The sequence below is a fragment of the Megascapheus bottae genome, chromosome 17 (genome assembly GCF_031878675.1).
Source record: "Megascapheus bottae isolate mThoBot1 chromosome 17, mThoBot2.hap1, whole genome shotgun sequence".
NCBI classification, from domain to species: Eukaryota; Metazoa; Chordata; class Mammalia; order Rodentia; family Geomyidae; genus Megascapheus; species Megascapheus bottae.
In genome coordinates this window covers 17,331,736-17,354,501 of record NC_143525.1, presented here as the reverse complement: position 1 = coordinate 17,354,501, position 22,766 = coordinate 17,331,736, and the positions used below count along the sequence as shown (strand labels likewise).

Here is a 22,766-nt window from a genome sequence, read left to right as displayed (position 1 = left end):
AATGCAACTTTTCTATAGATAAAATCTTATCTATAGATTTGTGGAGCATGCTAATGGTCATACTACTGAGTTAGTGTTGTATTTATAGATTAAGAGAATAGGCATTTGAAAATGATAAGAATTGAGGTTCAGGAGTTTGGCCTAGTGTTAGTGTTTGCCTAACATGCACGAAGACCCGGGTTTGATTCCTTGGTACCACATACATAGAAAAAAGCCAGAAGTGGTACTGTGGTTCAAGTGGTAGAGTTCTAGCTTTGAGAAAATCCGAGAATAGTGCTCAGGCCCTGAGTCCAAGCCCAAGACTGGAAAAAAATGGTAAAAATTGATAGCTACAAACATAATATATCTTTCTTTTAATTTTTATATTCAGTTTTTAGTTCTCAGGGAAGAAGACATTTTTTTTAAATTTTACTTCCAATTATTTTTCTTGTTAATGTCTTTTAGATAATTCTTTTTATTATGTTTCTCTCCCTTCCTCTCTCCGTCCCTTCCTTCCTTCCTTCTCTGCTGGGTTTGAATTCAAATCTTTAAGTTTTTTAGGCAAATGTTCTGCCCCTTAAAAGTTCCCAGTCCTTTTTGCTTTAGTATCTCAAATGTTTTCCCAGGCTAGCCTGGACTGCAATCCTCATATTTATGCCCTTAGCAGAGCCGGATTACAGGCATATACCACCATGTCCACTTATTGAGATGGAGTTCTCATTAACTTTTTATATGAGTTTACCTTGAGTTTTAATCTGTTAATCTCCACCTCCCAACTAGTTGGTTTTACAGGTTTGGGCTACTATATCTTGAGTATAGGGAATTTTAACGTTTCATTTTCTAACTGTTTACTGCTAGTATCTGAAAATATGACTTTTATATTGATCTTGTATACTATAGAATTATTTCATTCATTTATCAGTTCAAATAAATTTTATAGATTTCTGCTTACATGCTCATGTCATCTACAAATTATGTTTTTTTCATTTCCTCCCTTCCAATAGTACAGTGTTGTTTTCTTTTTCTCTCTTTATCCTTTGACAGTGGATGATGTGTCATGCTCCAATCTTAGGGGAAAAAAGAGCGTAATGTTTCATCACCCAGCGTTATGTTACCTGCAGTGTTTTTGTAGATGTCCATCCAGATTTCTATTCTTAAATTTGTTATCTTTCCTAAGAGTCTTTTTCATTTTAGGTCTCTCAATTATGGTTTTTCTTATAGCTGAAGAGAAGACTGATTATAAATTAACAGGTGCAGTGAAAGTTGAATCAGGTTAGTGGTGACAAATGTGAGATTCCCATTACTTTGTGATTCTTTACCCAAATTATATGTTAATGAACTATTTACACCATCTTTTATTCCTTTTCACATGTATCTTGTGAAACATTTTGTGTTTAATATCCTTGGATTTGACTATAGATTATCTACATTGAGCAACAAAATTCTAGTGTACTTTCATGATGGTATTTTCTTTATGAAGATTTTGCTGATGCTACTCTTCTTTGTGCATTACTCTTGGGGAAAAATGACCTGGAATTTAAACATAAAAATTTGAAATAAAAATAAAAGCATAGATATTTCACAACTAGAACAATGAAAAAATTGGTTCTATATACTACAGTACATGCATATTGACATATATTTATATATACATACATTTATAACTTATTCTTGCTATATAAATTACCCTACTTTTATCAGAGATAGGAAAATTACATTTTAATTGGTACAATAAGTTAAATCTTCATAATAACTACTGATACAGTTGAGTAGGTTTCATGGTGCTTGCCTGCTCATGTGGAAATTAATTCTAGTCAGACATAAAATTGTGTATGTATGTTTCTTAGACTATTGTTTTGCTCTTATCTACTTGTATTTTTATTTTTTTACTTTTTGAAGGAGAAGAGGTTGATGTTAGTGATGGGAAAGAGCTCCTACCTAGAGGAAGCCAGGACCTGATGAAGAATGTGTCAGTTGAATGTAAGTAATTCACACTTGTGCATGTTTTATAACAATCCATAAATTGTCATAAGATATCTTTTTTATTCATTTATTGCATTTTCCCCATAAAATGTCCTTTTTATTTATTTATTTATTTTGCTGATTCTGCCTTGAACTTAGGGCCTGGGTGCTGTCCTTGAGCTTCTTTTGCTCAAGGCTAGCCACAGTGCCACTCTGGCTTTTTTGAGTAGTTTATTATAGATAAGAGTCTCATAGAGTTTCCTGCCCAGGCTGGTTTTGAATCACAATCCTTTGGTCTCTGTTTCCTGAATAGCTAGGATTACATATGTGAGCCACCAGCACCTGACCCATAAAATGACCACCAAAATGAAAATACTTCCTCAAAATGTTTCATATAAATTTCTTAGTGTTTCTACTTTAAGTCCCAACTGCACAAGAAAATAGTTTAGAGATCACTTCTGTATCATTTCTTTTACATTTAGGACAGATTGTCTGTTTCTTCCTTAAAAACCAATGATAAGAACTGGGAGATAACAGAGGAAGGGATGATATTTTTCAAAAAGAAATATACTCATTACCTGGATTATGAAATGATAACCCTTAAAAGACGGCTGGCCATTGGTGGCTCATATCTCATGTCTGTAATCCTAACTACTCAGAAAGCTGAGCTCTGAGGATCACAGTTCAAAGCCAGTCCAGGTAAGAAAGTCTGTGAGACTCTTTTTTTTTTTTGCCAGTCCACTCATGGCCTGGGCCTTTTCAGTGTAAGTGGTACCAAGTAATCCACTCAGGACTTCGTGCATGCTAGGTGAGCATTCTACCACTAAGCTATGCTCCCGGCCTCTGTGAGACTCTTATTTCCAATTAAGCACCAATAAAGCTGAGAGCAGAGCTGTGGCTCAAGTGATAGAGTGAAAAAGCTCAGAGACAGGTCACAGACCCAAGTTCAAGTTTTAGTGCCAGGAATGGCACACACAAAAAAAGCAGTGATAAGAATTTCAAAAGATGAAGCTGGGATGAATAAGAAAATAAGTCAAATGTAAGTGAGAACTGAGATGAAAAATAGGATAGGATAAAAAAATTAAGAAGGATAGAGCAAATTAAGAAATGAGATTGGAACATAGATAATGATCTTTTGGAATAGGAAGTACATTCCAAAACATTAAATATTGAATGATTGCATAAAACAATTGTTATAAATTGGATTTTTGCCTTTTAAAAATATTTTGTTATTCAAACTCCTATAAACAAAAATAGACATTTTGGTTTGGAAAAATCTAGAATTATTAGTAAGCTATAATAAATAATTGGGCAGGACAACTTATACATTACTCTTCTGTCTTCTAAGAAATAGTCTTGAATTCTGTATTCCTCTATCTGCAATATAGGTACAGAAAGATTTACTTAGCCAGGTGTGGTGGCTCATGCTTATAATCTCAGCTATTCAGGAGGCTGAGATCTGAGGATCACGGTTCAAGTCAGTCCAGGCACTAAAGTCCATGAGACTTTTATCTCCAATTAACCACCAGAAAACCAGAAGTGGCTCCAGGGGTAAGGTGGTAGCCTTGACCTGAAGATCTTAGAGACACTGCCCAGGCCCAGGTTCAAGTCCTACAACCGACAAAGAAAGAAAAAAAGAAATATGTACTTTCATTTGTATATTTTACTTCATGTGTAATATTTGTGTATCAAAAAGTAAGCAATGTAGAAATACATAGAAAAAATCAGATCAAAAGAAGAAACTTGATGAACTGATGAATACTCTTTTTTTTTTTTTTTTGCCAGTCTTGGGCTTGAGCTCAGGGCCTGAGCACTGTCCTTGGACTTTCTCAAGGCTAGAGCTCTACCACTTGAGCCTTAGCACCACTTCTGGCTTTTTTCTAGGTATGTGGTACCAAGGAATCGAACCCGGGTCTTCGTGCATGCTAGGCAAGCACTCTACCACTAGGCCAAACTCCCAGCCTGATGAATACTCTTTCCATCTAAAAATGTTAGCATTATTATCATTCCTAACTATTTACTTGTATGAAAAATATAAACATACTTCAACACACACACACACAAAAGAAATGAGATTGGAAGATGATGTGAGATCTCTAGAAGGTGAAATGCATAAAGGAAAGACACCAGAATGTAATGTGCCTTTAAATTGTAACTTTTACTATCCTGTCTTAAATTGTGATATTATATATACATTTCATTTAGAAATCTAAGTGCATAGTAGCAATTTTGGTTTTGTGGTAGATAGTAGTCTTTTACTTGAGATTTTCCCATTTTTAGAAAGAAACAATTAGATAAATTACATAAATATATTAAAAACTAAATGATAGGAATAGAAATTTTAGTAAAAGTTGGAGCACACAATCTTATGGAACTGAGGAAAGCAAATGCTATTTTCTTTTTTGATGAAGTCTTAAACTTGTCTTTTCTTTAACTATAAATTACTAATAAGTGCTTAACCAGCTGGATAAAAACACCAGATCAAAGTAATACATCTGTTTCTATTCTGGCATTGATATTTCTGGTACACTGGCGTGAGTAGACTTCACTGGGCCTTAATCTTTGTACACTAAGCTATCATAATTCCCTAAAGATTATACCCATAAATAATACATAGTAATTTAGCTCTGCTCATATTTTTTCTAATGGAAAGCATTTATTGTTATTTTGTTTCTTGAGTGTTAGGGTTCCAATTTCTTGAATTTACACTACTATTTTATCTAGGTCTCCCCAACCTGTTTTGCTTTAGTTACTTTTCCAATAGCATTTTGCTGAGTCTATTGTCAGACTGAGACCTTTCTACCTACAGCCTTTTGTATAGCTAGAATTACATGTCTAAACAACCAAGTCTGGAAATGAGGTCTTGCTAATTGTTTGCTTAGATTGAACTCTAATCCTCCTTATCTCTGCATCTTTAGTGGGAAGGATTGTTAATCTTGGCAAACTGGACACTCTTTTGCAAAATACAGCTATGAAAGTCACAGAATATGCAATTAGCAATCTTAAGCAAAACCTTCTGGATGATGGTGTGTAGGTATATTTAAATCGACATTGACAATTGGGGAATATGAGCTTTTATGTATATGTCTCAAAAATGTCTATTTTTACAATAAAATATAGGAAAAATCTATCCTAATACTTTAAAAATTACACCACATTTCATAATTTTATTCACTAGTCTTGAGAATTTGGTTGTATTTACTATTAGACTGAGATTAAGGGAAAAGGTAATATTCTTGAAAGTATCTTTTTATTTTGACAGTTCTGGGGCTTGAACGCAGGGTCTGGGCACTGTCCTTGGACACTTTTTGCACTCTGCCACTTGAGCCACAGCACCACTTCTGGCTTTTTCTGTGTATGTGGTTCTGGGAAATTGAACTCAGAGCTTTAAGCATTCTCTAGGTCATGCTCTTGGCCCTTGAAAATATCTTATGGACAGAAAATGTAAGAAACTAAAAATTAGAAAAAATATAAAGAGATAGAGACAGAGAAAGAAAGAAATACTGCCAGAGTAGGAAATTGTTAAAATACTGTCCTCCCAAAAAAGAATGAGAAGTTCTTTAAAACTCTCCTTTATCTATTTTTTGAGAAATTCAAAGGAAATTTGTAACCAGATATTTTCTTGTTACCATGTTTATGGGAGCAGCAGTTTTTTACAACTAGATATAATAGGATAAGCTATAAAGATAAGGCTGTGGTCTCTCTACTACAGAATCCCAAGAGACATGACTGTTTCAGAGCTGAACATTATTAAAGGCATTACCACTAAACCTATAAAATAGAAACATAATTGAGGAATTTATCTTCCTTTTGGAGTCCTCAGATCAAAGGCTCCTGAGTTAATGTAGACCTGATTCTTAATACATATGACTGAATCAAGAAAATTAGTATAATCAGTACATTATTTACAGTGTTACTTTCCCATTTTATATAAGGCCTCAATATTTTTTAAAAATGTTAATTGTTATTGTAAAGGTGATGTACAGAGGTGTTATAGTTACATAAGTCAGGTAAAGATTACATACCTGACCTTGCTCTCTCCCAGATTTTTCCTCATGTGCCTAACAAGTTGTATAGTTCATTTTCAACATGCTGTCCAGTGAGTACCATTGCTGTGTTTGTTTACTCTTTGTCCCTCTATTTCTATGCCTCCTCATTACACTCCCAAAGATACATAAATGAACTAACAGGAAAAAAAAAAGAAAACCAAAACACACACAACCCCTTCCTTTTTTTGGTCAGTCATGGAGGTTGAATTCTGGGCCTGGGCGCTGTCCTGAGCTCTTCATCTTTTTGGTGGTTAATTGGAGATAAGAGTCTCATGGACTTCAGTGCCATGGCTGCTTTGAACCATAATCCTTAGATTTCAGCCTCCTAAGTAGCTAGAATTACAGTCCTGAGCCACCGTATCCAGCTAGTTTTTTTTTTAAAACATGTAATGAAAAGGATACACTCAAATTTGTTGCATGCAGTTGTAGGTTAGTAAGAAATGCCATAAATCCATTGGTTGCTGTTTTGTTTAGTAGAGAAGTGTATATATCTAATTGCTTGGAGTTGAATTTTAAATTATCCACATTTTAACAGTAAAATTTCATAACAGGGGCCAGAAGTTTGGCCTAGTTATAGAGTACTTGTCTAGCATGTGCAAAAACTCAGATTCGATTCCTTGGGACCACATATATAGAAAAAGCTGATAGTGGTCTTGTGGCTCAAGTGGTAGAGCTCTAGCCCCAAGAAAGCCCAAGGACAGTGCTCAGGCCCTGAGCTCAATACCCATGAGTGGCAAAAAAAAACTTCGTAACAATGTTTTCATAAGTTTTATTTTTTGAAGTGTTTTTATAGACAGCTATATTCAAATGTATCATAATCCTGGCTAGTATCTTGAGTGGCTGAAGAAAACAAAAGATTCATAATAGAAAATGCAAAAGTCACTACTGCTGTAGAAATGATCAAGATAAGCCAAAAATTCTCCTCCATCCATGTTTCTATCATTTGAAGGGAAAAAAGTTGGTGTCCATGATATAGAAAATGCCATGTTGGAGCACACAGATCAAGAGGGATTAAAAGAAATGAAAGGTCTACCAAATGAAGGTAAGAACTTCACATGCCAAGGTAGCCTTTAAGGGGTTTATTTATTTCTTTTTTGCCAGTCTTGGGGCTGAACTCAAGGCCTAAGCACTGTCCTTGGTCTTTCTCAAGGCTAGAGCTCTGCCACTTGAGCCACAGCACCATTTCCAGCCTTTTCTATATATCTGGTACTGAGGAATTGAACATGGGTCTTCATGGATGCTAGGTGAACACGCTACCACCAGGCCAAACTCCTAGCCCCTATGGGGTTTATAACTGTATGTGTTTTGTACTTGCTTAACTTGAACAATTTCACATATAACTTTTATCTACATTTCATGATTATAAAGATATTGTCATACCTGCTTTTATTTCTCAGGATGAAATAGTTTGGACCAAATCTATTCTATTTTACCTCTGCATTTTTGAGTATGTATGCATATTTGAGTATGTATCTCTTCATGCACAGTTACATTTCTAATACTTCAGGTATTTTTTATGTAACTAGATTGATTAGTACAATTTTAAATTTCCTTTTGTCTTTAAAATATCTTAAAGCCTGTTGAAAAACCAAATAATGGTTGTACATTTTATGTGATGATATTTAAATCTCATGTAATTGACAGCTCTTTCTCCTACTGCCCCCTTTTTAGTCATTGACTTGCTGAAAAAAATATATTTTACTAGTTGTCCTTTTACAGTAATTCTGTTTTAGCTGTCTTTCTCCTTTATATTGTTCCTCTACTCCCATTTTTCTTATGGATTAAAGTCCATTCTAACAGCTAAATTGTTTTGGAATAAAAAAACTTCAATGTCCAAAATGTCGCACTCCATCAGGAAATACAGTTCAATTTTTAGCTTTTTTTAAAAAAGATTTTATTAACACTGATTTTTATATCACATTTCAAATGTCATGTTTAACAAACAAGTATCCAAGAAGGGAATCTCTATATGCAATCACTGGCACATAGATTTTAGAACATAATTAAAATTAAGCTGAGGGTTTGTATGTCATAGATAAATATTAATCTAAATAATAAAACATTATGCCTATAGAGAATATATCCCATCATAGATTTTTATGTCTATGCAGTTGTATTTATATCTTCAAGACCATGTCTATAACCTTGGGTACCCAAATATTGAGTCATTGTTCTTGTGCTGTTTGGATCTAATATCCACACATCAAGGAGACCATATGCCCTTTGTTACTTCATTGACCATGCACCCTTTGTTGACTTACCTCACTCAACATGATTCGCTCTAGTTTCATCCACTTCCCAGCGAATGCCATTATTTTATCTTTTCTGTTGGCTATGTAGAATTCCATTGTATATATGTGCTACATTTTTTTGTATCCATATGTCTGTCTGTAGTGGGGCATCTGAGTTGTTTCCTTTAGTTGGCTATTGTGAATAGTGCAGAGATGAACGTGGCTGAGCAGGTGTCCTTATTATATCCTGGGTTAGGATGCTCAGGGTAGATGCCTAGGAGTGCTATGGTGGGATAGTAGAGAAGGTCTGTTTTCAGTTTTTTAAGAAACCTCCCAAGTGCCTTCCAGAGTGGCTATGCTAGTATATATTCCCACTAGCAGTTCAGTAGGGTTACTCTTTTTCCACAACCCCACCAGCATTTGTAGTTGTTTGAGTTCAGAATATTGGCCATTCTAAATGGGGCAAGGTGGTATCTTAGGGTTGTTTTTATTTGCATTTCCTTTATGACCATGGATGATGAGCATTTTCTCATATATATATATATATATATATATATATATATTTGCCATTTTAACTTCTTCTTTTGATAAGTCTCTCTTTAGTTCCCTTGCCCATTTAGTGATTGGTTTGTTGGATTTGGGGAAGGGGTGGTTAGTTTCTTGAGTTTCCTATAGATAACTGGATATTAAGCATTTGTCCGATGTATTATTGGTAAATATCTTTTCCCAGCTGTCTTTCTACTTTAGTAGTTATGCCTTTGTCTGGGCAGAAACTTTTTATTTATAGGTAGTCCCATTTTTTGAGTCTCTCTCCAATGTGTTGTGACCCTGAAACTCTGTTCAGGAAGTTTTTGCCTGTGCCTATGAGTTCGTGTCTGTCATACTCTATCATGTAGCAGTTTCAGGTCTGATCCATTTTGCATTAATGCTGTGTATGGCAATAGGCTGGGATCAATTTTTAGTTTTCTGCATGTGGCTACCCAATTTTCCCAGCACCAAAAATTGAATAGGCTGTGTTTGTTCCACTGAATAACTCACTTCTGAATAACTGATGGGTTACAGAACACATCAAAGAAGAAATTCAAAACTTTCTTGAATGTAATGACAATCAAGATACATCACAAAGGAACTTATGGGACACAGCAAAAGCGGTCTTAAGGAGCAAATTTATTGCACTAGGAGTCCATATTTCAAAAACAGAAGAAGCTCATGTAAACAACTTAAAGAAGCAATTGAAGCACCTAGAGAAGCAAGAAAAAGTTAACTCTAAAATAACTAGAAGGATAGAAATAACAAAAATACAATAAAAATACCAGAGATTGAAATAAGATCTATTATACAATTTTTACCTTTTTAACAAATAGTTTCATAGATGTCCCCATATTGTTTAAGTGATCATCATATCACACAATTTTAGATGGTATTGTAAGTATAGTGTATTTCTAAATATAATTGTTTAGTTTGTTTTTATTTCTGGTCCTAGAACTTGAATTCAGGTCCTGAGCACTGTCCCTGCGCTTTTTGTGCTCAAGGCGAGCAGACTACCATCTTGAACCACAGCTCTACTTCTGGCTTTTTGGTAGTTAACTGGAGATGAGTCTCACAGACTTCCTTGTTAGCAATAGCTTTGAACTGTGGCCTCCTGAGTAGTTTGGATTGTAGGTGTGAGCTACCAGTGCCCAGCATACCTGTCTGTTTTTAAAATGTTTACCTGTGAACCTAGTGATGTAGTGTGGTTCTTGATACCTTTCATCACGCCATATATCTCCTGTTAGCTTCTTTCCTCTCCTTCCTTCCCTACCCCTTTTTTTCCTTCTCATTCTCTATCCTCTTCTTTACCATCATTTCCTTTCATTTTTTTTTCTTTTTTGCCAGTACTGGGCTTGAGCTCAGGGTCTGAGCACTGTCCTTGGACTTTCTCAAGGCTAGAGCTCTACCACTTGAGCCTCAGCACCACTTCTGGCTTTTTTCTATGTATGTGGTACCGAGGAATCGAACCCGGGTCTTCGTGCATGCTAGGCAAGCACTCTACCACTAGGCCAAACTCCCGGCCCCATTTCCTTTCATTTTTAAGAATCTATTATTACTTTTAGATTTACAAAAAATTTGACATATATTTATGCATATTAATGAAGTTCCATGTGAAGAATTGATTTGTATATACATTGAGTAGTGATCAATTCAGTGTAATTAGCATATCTATAACCTTAAACTTTTATCATTTGCTTATGGTGAGGACACTTAACACCTAATAATGATTTTCAGGGACCTACTGCCACTACCTGTTGCTTCTAATTTTTCTCAGGGACTTTATTTTATCTGTGCTTGAATAAATTGTGAGCTCCATTTCTAAGGGGAGAGTCCTTGAAAGGAGCCTAATATGAAAGCACATTCCTAAAAAAATATAACTGTGTTTTCATTGCAGGATGTTAGCATTGTTGTGTTAACATTGCAGTATGTGTGAGCAAGGCCTTCCTGTATTCACCCTCCCAGAGTTAATTTTTCTCCTCTACTTTCTCTATTTTAGGGAAGCTGCTCTTATAGCCTTGGGGTTTAAGGGAAGTAAGGTAGTCATACCTTTCAATTACTATTATCCTGAAGATTTAGTCTTTTAGGATCCTAGCCTACTCTTTAAGATCTTAGAGAATCTTCTTTGACCAAGTTCAGGTCTCTGGTTTTGTTCAGCTATACTCCATGAGATCATCAGCTTTACAGTTTAAATTCTGATTTCACTAATGCCATTCAAAAACAGTAATTGTGCTTATCATTCCTTCCTGGGTTTCTGTTTTCTATTAGATTTTTTTACCTCATAATTCTATATGCTCTTACCAGCTGTTCATGTTCAAGGAAAGAATTTTTGTAATTTCCTTCAGGAGGAAAATTGGTCTGAGTATCATAGCTTTCTAAATAATTGGTAGCAGGTTTTAGTTAGGAGTTGAGGTATTTACTCTGGAAGTTCAGAACACAAAAAATAAGATCTACTGATTTTAACTAACATTTTATTTATTTTACCCTTTGTTGTAAGTGATTGAATGGTTGCCTAACCACCTAAAATATTCCGTTTTAATTTTAACAGTATTTTTGACAATCCTTTATACAAGAACAGACTTTATTGATTTTTTGTCTTCTTCATGAGACTGATAATCATAATAGATTGTGATATCAATGGTTATACTACAGAGTCAGTATATTTTACTCATATTGCTGTTTTCCCAAAGGAGGGGCTGTCGATATCAATGAAGTAGGCACTCTTTTGCAAAATATGGGGACGAACCTTTCAGAAGAGGAAATTAGCAATCTGATGCAGAATCTGCTATTTGATGGTAAGCATGTAGATCAAAATCTGAATTGCTCAGGACATCAAAGAATATTTGCTTCTATAACAGACCTCTGAAAAGTCCTATTTGACAACAAGAAGACACAATATTAAAGATAACAGCTGAAAGGGAATATGTTTTATCTTTATATTTTTAGTAACTTCATTGCAGCGGATGGTAGGGCTAGGGCTACCATTAGTCTAAGAAAGAACTAGAGAAAGACAGTGTTATTGAGGGAGAAAAGAAGATACATAGAATGGAAACTTTAATATTGGTAAAGAGGGAAAATAGGGGGGTGGGGAGAGCATTGCAATAGTGAGGAATGATTAAAATAACATTTCTTTTTTTTTTTTTTTTGCCAGTCCTGGGCTTGAGCTCAGGGCTTGAGCACTGTCCTTGGACTTTCTTAAGGCTAGAGCTCTACTATTTGAGCCACAGCACCACTTCCGGCTTTTTTCTATGTATGTGGTACCAAGGAATCGAACCCGGGTCTTCGTGCATGCTAGGCAGGCACTTTAACCACTAGGCCAAACTCCCGGCCCTAAAATAACATTTCTTCACTCTGCATCCCATCATCATTTACAGGGATATTTAAAAAGACAGACAGACTCTACAGTAGGTAAACAAATAAGGAAAAGTTAACATTTTAGAATGTGATGTTAACTTAGCCCCAAGTAGTACTGTGTCTATATGGAATATAACCCAACCATCTTATAACCTTAGACAAAATGAATTTTTATTGATTTATTATTTAGTTTTATTGCATTTAGTTTACCAGAGAGAACATATAGGTTGTTTTAATTATCTGATGTCCTTTGCTTTTACAGTGGTGTAAAAAGTTAGAAAAAGTTAGATGTATTATCATCCATTTTCATAGCAGATATTCTTTCTAGCCATGGATATCTCTCTGAAGATATTATAGAAGTTTTTTTTATTTTCTAATTGCTAACGTGAGCAGAACTGTGAGGAAAAGTACATAGTCACTATTTGGTAACATTCTCTAGCCTCGCCATTGACTCTTACTCTCATTTTAAAATAACAGTTTAAGATCAACTAAGGCAAATTGTAAAAGATGGTTGGACAAATAAAACAGAGTACATGAAATAAAATGGGCATCTGGAATAAATATACCTTTAAAAATCAGAGTTATTTTAATTTTAATTAATGTCTATTGATGATGTGAGCATCTGAGAAATTAATATTATAATTGGCCATGAAATAAAACTTCCTGAAATGCTGGGACTCACGTTGAAAACACCAGTTAAGTAGGGGGACAAAAAGACTTTGAAGTTCTGACTTGGGACAAAATGTTTCTCATAATGTATTGTCTACCAAAGAGATGCAAATCTATGAAAAAAGCCATATTTAACTGAAATGTGACCCAAACTAGCATATACATGTGCTAAGTATGTAGCACTATACCTGATACATGTGCTTTTCTTTGTCCTTGAAAATATATGTATCCCAGGGAAACTGGCATGTATTTTTTCATTTTCCCATACTTAGCATTAGCATATAAATGTCTGTTTGAAGTGTTATGCCTCAGTGGGTCCAGATTTGAAATGTTGTGGCTCAATATGTCCAGAACAAAACTAAAACAAGAGTCTACTTTGCCTAGGTTTAGCAGTCATATGAACATTCATGTTTACTTGAATAGTCATTGTTCAAGAACTTGTCATACATATATATATAACACATAAACCATTTTTTCTATAAGTCACTACACACTTCAGATACTTCAGTAAATATACTGGCCTATAGTATATTTCCATGTTCATATCTTTTTTAAAAGATTTTTTGGAGTTTTTTTTATTGTAATGTATAGAGGGGCTATAGTTATATCTGCCAGATAGTAGGTATATTACTTCTCACACATTGATACCCCTTCTCATGTTTTTGTCCCCATTTCTCTCTCCCCACCCCTCCCAATCATCTTGTTTTCCCCCTTCCCTTTCCTATTTCAATAAACAAATAAATGTATATACAATATGTCAGATAACAAAATCAGATACAGTAACAATATGAGATTAACCAAAGGGCAACAAAAGAGAAGATAAATAACATAGTACATTAAGAACAACAATCACACAAGATAAAGCTCTTGTTTTCATATCTTGGAGATCCTTTCATTTAGCCTTATCCTATGTGACCTTATGTATCTAGGTTTTGAGCTGTTGTAATCCTCTGCTAGGAGAGTCCTAGGTGTGTACTAATTATTACAAATGAGGGAAACCATTGAGCCTATGTTCCTTTGGGGCTGGCTTAAGTCACTTAATATGATTTTTTTCCGAGTCTTTCCATTTCCTTACAAATGGGACGATGTCATTTTTTCTGATGGCAGAAATAGAATTCCATTGTGTATAAATACCACATCTTCTTGATCTAACCATCTACTGAGGAATATCTGGGTTGGTTCCATAACTTTGCTATAGTAAATCGTGCTGCAATGAACATCATTGTGCTAGTGGCTTTAGTATGTTTTAAAGATTTAAATAATACTGATTTTTCATCATATTTCAAATATCATGTTTAACAAACAAGTATTCAAGAAGGGAATCTCTATATGCAATCACAGGCACATAGATTTTAGAACATAATTAAAATTAAGCTGAGGGTTGTCATAGATACATGTCCATCTATATAACATTATGTTTATAGAGTATATATCCCATCAAAGATTTTTATGTCTATGTAGTTATGTTTATATCTCCAAGACTATGTCCATAACCGTGGGTACCCAAATATTGAGTCATTGTCCTTGTACTGTTTGGATCTAATATCTACATATCAAGGAGACCATGCACCCTTTGTTCCTTCAGTCTTGAGTTACCTCATTCAACATGATCCGCTCTAGTTTCATCCACTTCCCAGTGAATGCCATTATTTTATCTTTTCTGTTGGCTATGTAGAATTCCATTGTATATATGTACTACATTTTTTTTGTATCCATACATCTGTAGTGGGGCATCTGGGTTGTTTCCTTTAGTTGGCTATTGTGAATAGTGCAGAGATGAACGTGGCTGAGCAGGTGTCCTTATGATATCCTGGGTTAGGATGCTCAGGGTAGATTTCCAGGAGTGCTATGGTGAGATAGTAGGGAAGGTCTGTTTTCAGTTTTTTAAGAAACCTCCCAACTGCCTTCCAGAGTGGCTGTACTATGTTCACATCTTTTTAACACTGATTTTTGTGAAGTTTTATAGAATATCTATGGTAAAAATATACCCATTTATTGAGTTGACACTCAGTGAATTCACATGCTCAAATTAACATGGTCTCACAGAGATTACTATTTAATTCTTATGAATAATATGCCTAGGCAGTGAAATTGAAAGAGGAATAGTAACTCGATTTCAGTAAGTGAAAGATAATGTTAAAAATTCGGTTAAAATCAGATGATTAATAGATTCTACTTTTGAGTTTTGCTCTTTTAAGGTAATCAAGAAATGATTCTTTAACATCTCAGAACTAAAAGTTAGGTCCCATATAAAGAGGCAATGTTTGTTTCATGTTTTTACTATCAAAAATTGTTTTTTTCTATATGACAACATAACTTTTTCTAAAAGCATGCTCACAGTAAGTAGAGTGATTTTTGTTCATCCTCATTTTACAAGAGAAATAGGATAAATTCAATTACCAATAAATGTTCCTAAGTTTCTTTAATATTTCACACATTATAGTTGAATTTAAAGTATGCCTTTGATTTACATTTTCTTACAGGTCATGGGAAGATTGAAATTGAAAATCTTCTGGATGGAATAAAAGCTTTTATAGGTAAATAAGAAATGACTTTTTTATTGTTGACAAGTATGAATAATCAGAAATACTATAGTTTGGAATGGAGGTGACTAGCTTATGCAAATACCTTGAGTAAAACAAGCTGAGGGACAGTACCTAGGACTGGCACACACACACAAAGAAGTCCACAACTAAGAAGATTCTAGAATATATGGCCAAAAGAGACTTATTTAAAGGAAAATTAATACCAATCCTTCATATATTCTTCCAAAAAGATAGTAGAGGAAGGAAAATCTCCCCATTCTATTAGGCAAGCATTGCATTGATTACTAAAGTCAATCAAAGCATCAAAAGAAAAAAAAGCTTTAACTATCCTTTATTAACATAAATCACAACAAAATAATACTATAGACTGAAGCAAGCAACATATTAAAAGGAATATGTACAACAGTTAAGAATGGTTCAACATACAAATATCAATGAAACACACTTATAGAATAAGGGGAAAATCACACAAGCCTCTCCCTTGATGTGGAAAAAGCATTTGGGAAACCTAATATTCTTTCATGCTAAAAAATAAGTGATTCAAGTTTCTTGGACAAAATGGAAAATTAGAAACTGCTCCTATGGCTCTGAATGATCATGATTCCCCATGAAGTCATCTCTATTTTAGGTTTGAAAATCCTTTTTCTAATCTATCAAATAATAAATCTAACCCACCTTGAAGCCATCAGTAGACCACAAAGGATGAAAGTAAACTCAGTGCACTAGTACAGAAGGTGCCAGTGGCTGAAGACTAGGGGCCTGTACACTTGGTGTCATAACACAGGATGGGAGATTGATGGGAAAGCACATAAATAAAACTATATCATGGTGGTAGTTAGCACTACTAACTTAGCAAGTCACTCCACATATCCTGACTGTCACAGAAAAAATGTAGCCGTTACATGCATCCACCCAGTTTCTTCACACACCTTGAACTTTGGCAGAACACAGATTTGAGCTCAGTAATGTAATGGACTCATGGTATGTAAACACACAGTACCAGTCACAGGATCAGGTGGGGCTTCATATACAGAGCCTTCCTATTCCAAGTCTGATGGTTGCAGCAGGTGGAATGTAGACAGATAGGACGCTGTAGTCTTAAAGCAAGACTTTGTTTGGGGAGTTCAGATGAGCAAAGCTTGTTTGGCTTCCTCTTTGTAGGTGGGGCAGGGCTACTTGAGACACACCATGAGTGGGATGCATTTGACAATCAGCTGCTACTTAATAGTAACAAAACCTGCCATTAAAGTTTGAGAAACTTTTGTAGACCAAGATTCTATAAAAAAAAGGAATTTTCCAAGTTAAATTAAGTATTTTGTGAAAGAGCAGGAAAAGAAAATTAGGAACTCATGAGGAATTTGAAAATGAAGGTTGATGTTTAAAGCATTGTAGATAGATCACCCACAAAAATACCTTAAGCTGCCAACAATTGAATAAAATATTCAGAATATTTCACTTTTTTATCAGCACTGGGGCTTGACCTCAGGGACAAGGCTAGCACTCTACCACTTGAGCACAACTTTTGGATTTTTATGAGTATGTGGTACCAAGGAATTGAACTGAGGGCTTCATTCATGGTAGGAGAGCACTATACCACTAGGCAAGTTGAATATTTTTTTTCTGGGAAAAGTTACAAATCTTCTATATCTTAAATGAAGACTTTTGCTGCCTTGGTACTCATCTACATGTCTCACTTACATGTGATTTGGCTTATGTTTCTGCAGAAAATAGAAAACTCTACCAGAATAGGCTAATGGATAGTTTGAAGTCCCTTAATAGTAAGTGCAAAGAGTAATAAAATTCATATAAATCTAAGAAACATTATTAAATATTAAGTTTTGAATATGACCACTTTACCCAAATTTTGACAGCATTGTATCTTCCTGGGCAGAGAGGTTTGAACTAAATCATCTCTAGATTAAATTACAAATTTTTTCCTTTGGCAAAAGAAAATAAAGTCTATCCCCAGCAATGAAACCAAAAAGAAATGACTCAGTCCAGTAAGGACTTTAACATTTATTCTCATAAAATAAGCAACACTGAACCTATCTATGTGTGAAGATTAAATTATTTCTCATTAATGTGAGTTGTTAAAGAGTGATTCGGCCTATTTTAAACTTAGTGGTTTGTAACCTATAATCATAATCGAACTGAAAATATTGAGTTTTAAGTCCATTTTTTCCTTCTTTGTAGTTGGATCCTAGACATCCCTATTGACATTGATAACCATAGTATGTATAAAGTAAAAGCATTGGAACTTCAGTGTTATTCATACTTACCTTTTTCTTCCTAGGAGTTCTTGCCAATATTAAGAAAATTGATTGTTTACTCAATTTGGCTACTTTTGCCTTACACGATTTCATCTAATTTATGCTTTAACAAATCTCATGATGGACTTGATCTTGCCTAGATTTAAGTGTATGATTAAAATTCTGTATTTTAGCCTTCATGGGAATATTTTTTCATATATTTTATTGTAATTAATAGAAGGGTTACATTATATTCACCAGGTAGATGGTGCATTACTTCACATACATTGATACCCTTTCTCATGTTTTGGTCTTCATTTTCCTCCCCCAACTCCCGCCCCTCATCTTGTTTTCCTCCCTTCCCTATCCGACTTCAAATAACCAAATATGCATATATACAATATATCAGATAACTCATGGGAATATTTTTTTAAAATAATCAATATTTACTTAGTAGTACTCAAGTTACCCATATCAAGCAATTAAAAAACAAAGCTTAATTAAGGATCTAAATATTTATGTCTCTAAAAATTATATAATTTTTAAGAATCTCTTCCTGTATTGACTTCTCCTTCTATAATTACACATCATTCTTATTTCCATCATTCTTATTTTCTAAACAACCTTGACAGCAAAGTTACTGCTCTGATTTGTTACTTATATCCTCTATACATATAAGCCATCCATTAACAAGACATTATTCATTTTATGAAATTAAAGAACAATGCTCCATTATGGATATCCTATAATAATTTGTAGTTATATGTGAAAAATTTTTCCTTCCCAGGATGTAATAGAGCACAGCTGATGAGGACTTCCTTACTTGAAATCTATTAATTTGTGTTATTGTTCAAGAACCGAATAAAACACTGATCTGTTGAACAAAGAAGCATGCAAACATATGCACTATCATGGTCACCATAAGAACAAGATTTCCTGTGCAGGCAGATCTCATGGAAAAGTCCAATGATGTGGGTGTAGTTCTCCATGAGCTCATTGCTACCTTAGATTTAGAAATCCCAGTTTTCTCCTGGCACGGTGGCTCACACCTGTAATCCTAGCTACTCAGCAGGCTGAGATCTGAGGTTCAAAGCCAGCCTGGGCACAAAAGGACCTGAGACTTTTCTCTGCCATTAACCCCTAGAAAAAGGGAAGTGGGGCTTGGCTCAACACCCAGTCCAAGTTCAAGCCCCATGCCCCACCCAAAAAAATAAAAAAGGAAATTCCACTTCTCAATCTATCAAATTATCAATACGTCTAACCCACCTTGAAGCCATCAGTAGACCACAATGGGATGAAAGTGAACTCAGTACACTAATATAGAAAGTTCCAATGGTTGAAGTTAGGGGCCTTTACACTTGATGTCATAACACAGGATGGGAGCTTGCTGGAAAAGCACATAAATAAAACTATATCATGGTGGTAGTTAGCACTACTCACTTAGCAAGTCTGTCCACACATCCTGACTGTCACAGATAGAAAAAATGTAGCAGTTTCATGCATCCACCTGGTTTCTTCCCACTCCTTGAACTTTGGCAGAAAGCAGATTGGAGCTCAGTAATTAAATGGATGCATGGTATGTAAATACTCAATCTGAGTCACAGATTGAGTGTGTTTTCCACATACAGAGCCTTCCTATTCCAAACCTAATAGTTTTTTGCAGGTGGAATGTAGACATATAGTAAGCTGCAGCCTTAAAGCAAGACTTGGTTTGGGGAGTTCAGATGAGCAAAGCTTGTTTGGCTTCATCTTTGTAGGTAGGGCAGGGTTACTTGAGACACACCCTCAGCTGGACACATCTGAATTCAATCTCCTATTATTTTTGTCAGTCTAATTTTGATGTCTGAATGCAAGAGTAAATACAGAGCAAATTCATTTAATGACAGTCCTGACCTCAGATGTTTTAAAATTAAGACAAAGGAAATAAAGTCAAATAAAAGTTTTCTTTAATTCAGACATGGAAAATAAGGGAGAGTTAAAAAGGTTTCACTGGGCCCCTAGCCCGGAGCTGCATGAGCAGCTCCAGTCACATGAAGGGGGGTGGTGTGTGTGAAAAATAAAAGAAAGAGAAAAATGTTTCACTGGGTCTCAAACTGAGGTTTCTTATTTTTTAAATGCTTTAGTGTCCTGAGATGCATATGCATATATGTTAATATACATATGATATGTAATATAATACATTATATGATGATATTTTAAATAATTATATGTTAATATTATATAATAATCATGTATATTATACAGTATAATAACATATATAATGTTACACTGGATATATTAAAGCTATAGTTTATGATATATTAACATGTTAGTAACAAATTACTATATAGAGAGTAATATATACAGTAAAAAATGGCTTTCTGCATATTAGGGTGATAAGTAATTCTTTTGTTCACACTTTGTAACTTTCCTGTACTCTTACAGTGCATTATACTACAAATATATTGCTTGTAAAATGAAGAGAAAGAAAGGTGGCCAACTTGGCCAACTGCATACTTGTGGTATGCTGACAGGGCAGACAATGCACATGACACTGATGAGCCCATTTACTTTGTATTTTTCTATGTGGACTGGGCCAGGGATGAGCACCACAGCAGATTCCAGACAGGGAATGGAGAAATCCTGAGTATCTACCTCAACTGCTTTCAGTTGACTGCCTCTTTTGGCCAGGGGCCACAATTCTTCCCAAGTAGCCTCTCTGCAAGCCCATTTCTCTTCTTCTGGTCCTGCTATCATCTTTCCCCAAGGTAGCAACCTCTCTTTTTTATTCCTCCCATACACCTGAGGATGCTGAAGGTGTCTCACAAAAGCCATCCCCAAGAAACTGCACTCTCTGAGGCTTCCTGCATTCTTCTGAGAGTGCTGCAGAAGTCTCTTGATTAAATGTCCCTCAAACTACACAAACTGTTCTCCTTTCTTCTGCTGTGACCTCACATGATGTAGTAGTCACATGCTCCAATTGAAACTGGGTGTTTACTGACATTTTCTTATCTTTTAAAAGGGCAAAAGGTTGGTGCTGGAGATATCACAAAAGTTCTGGGAGACATGGGGATCGAGCTCAGTGAGAAAGAACTCACGAAGCTTCTCCAAGTACTGCCTATGGATGGTGAGCCATACAGATCCCAATGTAGTCTGTCCAGGAAGCTCGGTTGTCAGGATTATTGTAAGCAGTTCCATTATTATCTCCTGGAACGTGCTTAAAATGATTGAGAACAGTTAAAATATTCTTCATACAGATTTGATGCATCACCAAGTTCCTCTATTAGAATTTTGCCATCAGATGCACATGTAGCAGTCTTACTCACTCAGGTTTTTTGAGGCCTAATGAAAAAGGAGAAATCTGAAGAGGAAGAGGCACACAAACTGAAGAAAATGAAGGAAGAGTCTCAGAAAGCAGTCAGGATTGTTTCTGCATATTATAATTTTCTCAGAAATTTCCCCAGTGTACACATTTTTGTCACTAAGAGGATTTTCTTTTTAATATTTTATTTTATGGAATGTTAGGGAAGAATTTTCAGGGAAAGCATTAAAAACTCTTGCAGTAGAATTACTCTGTGGCCCTGTAACTGTGTGACTATCTTCTTTCTTTTCCTTTTGAACATAAACAATGTCTTTTCTCATAGATGCTGGAAAAGTGTCTGAAAATAAATTGTTGCATGGTGTGAAATCTATAAAAGGTAAAGAAATATGGTTATCAGAAAAAGACTTCTAAAAATTCAACCATGTAACTATTTTTTAACTTTGTGTATGTTAGTATATTTACATTTCTTACCTCACTGAATTCATTAGACAGTAGTTTTCCATAATCATCCAGGTTATACCACTGCAGGAAGTTTATTCTTTCCAGACCATTTCTAAGTAGTGCCCTCAAAAGAGTAATTTAAAATCTAATTTTATACAGAACTTTATGTTGAGAACATTAATTTTCTGTAGATTTGCCCAGTACCCATTTGGAATAATTTTTTTGCCAGTTCTGGGGTCTGGGCCTTGTCCTTGTGCTTTCTCAAGGTTAGTGCTTTATCACTTGACCACAGGACCACTTCTGGACCTTTTCTGTGTGTATAGTACCAAGGAATCAAACCAATAGCTTTGCACATGCTAGACAAACACTCTATAACTAGGCCATGCTCTTAACCACTGGGATAATATTTAATATGCATTTATTTCATAGTCTTCTAGTTCTTTTCTCTGATGTATCTTTCCCTTGTGGCCATTTAACACATAAAATGAAGCCAGAGAAGAAGGCATGGTGGTGTAGCCAGGATATTTTTTATTTCTTCCTCCTTTGATATCAGACCTTCATATAAGAATCAAATTCTACTTCCTATTAAATGACATGGGAAGACTTTTACCAGTGGCTGTCAACTTCTCCACATTCCTGACTCCCAGAATACTGACAATTAGCAATATTCTTTGCAAAAACTTGTGGTTGCATATATTGTCCACAATACTGGCATAATACAATTGTTATCATTTTAAATCCATATTTGGTTATAGCAATAAAGCAGAACGCTAACAATCAAATATTCAACTGGTTGCCACAACTTTCTTTTGCACAAAGACTGTCAGGTTTTCCTCCTTATGTATACCTTATGAGGACTGATTTATAATACTATATAACTTCAAACACACACAATCATGGCGCTTTGAGAAACTCTTCAACTTCAGAACATTTTCATCAAAATTGTTTTTCACATTATAGGTGATTTGCTGAGTAGTGCTAGCAAATGCCTGGTCAGTGATGCGAATAAACTATTTATACTTTTAATCACACTAAAATGCATATAAGTATAGCTTTAAGCCTAAATATATCATTATTTGAAAATCATTAACTATTTTTCTTATTTTGCTTATCTGTTTGTTTCCTAAGGAGGAGTAGTTAAATCCCAAAACCTAGATACCACTCTGGGAAAACTGGAGATGAACCTCACCAAAAAAGAACACGCAGACCTGATCAAAATTCTACCATTCAATTGTGAGCATTGTAGTTTCCAAGGGGTCTTAGAAAGCATTTGACATGGTAGCTTTTGTTTGGTAATGTAATATTATTACTTAGTGATATTTTGTATGCAAAATTGTTATAAATTAGTAAAAAGCTTGTCTTATTTAGGGTGTTAGTGGAAAACTATTGCAAAACTAATTTACCGAAGTTAATTTGAGCATTAAAATATCACAAATTGGGCAGTGTTCATGGTCAGA

At 34.9% G+C, this 22,766-nt stretch overlaps 2 protein-coding genes across 2 annotated transcripts in view; both read left to right on the top strand.

Annotated features, from left to right (window-relative positions):
- LOC150051205 (EF-hand calcium-binding domain-containing protein 13-like) overlaps nucleotides 1–15,317 on the top strand; it is a 128,065-nt gene extending 112,748 nt beyond the window's left edge. The window contains exons 39-43 of the mRNA XM_090351491.1: nucleotides 1,201–1,251; nucleotides 1,879–1,959; nucleotides 6,940–7,032; nucleotides 11,440–11,544; nucleotides 15,256–15,317. Coding sequence (XP_090207617.1) covers nucleotides 1,201–1,251; nucleotides 1,879–1,959; nucleotides 6,940–7,032; nucleotides 11,440–11,544; nucleotides 15,256–15,317 — 392 coding nt within the window. The remainder of the gene's footprint in view (nucleotides 1–1,200; nucleotides 1,252–1,878; nucleotides 1,960–6,939; nucleotides 7,033–11,439; nucleotides 11,545–15,255) is intronic.
- A 5,258-nt stretch (nucleotides 15,318–20,575) lies between these two features.
- Nucleotides 20,576–22,766, top strand: part of LOC150051202 (uncharacterized) — a 136,818-nt gene continuing 134,627 nt past the window's right edge. The window contains exons 1-3 of the mRNA XM_090351490.1: nucleotides 20,576–20,673; nucleotides 21,191–21,244; nucleotides 22,438–22,542. Coding sequence (XP_090207616.1) covers nucleotides 20,613–20,673; nucleotides 21,191–21,244; nucleotides 22,438–22,542 — 220 coding nt within the window. The 5' untranslated portion in view covers nucleotides 20,576–20,612. The remainder of the gene's footprint in view (nucleotides 20,674–21,190; nucleotides 21,245–22,437; nucleotides 22,543–22,766) is intronic.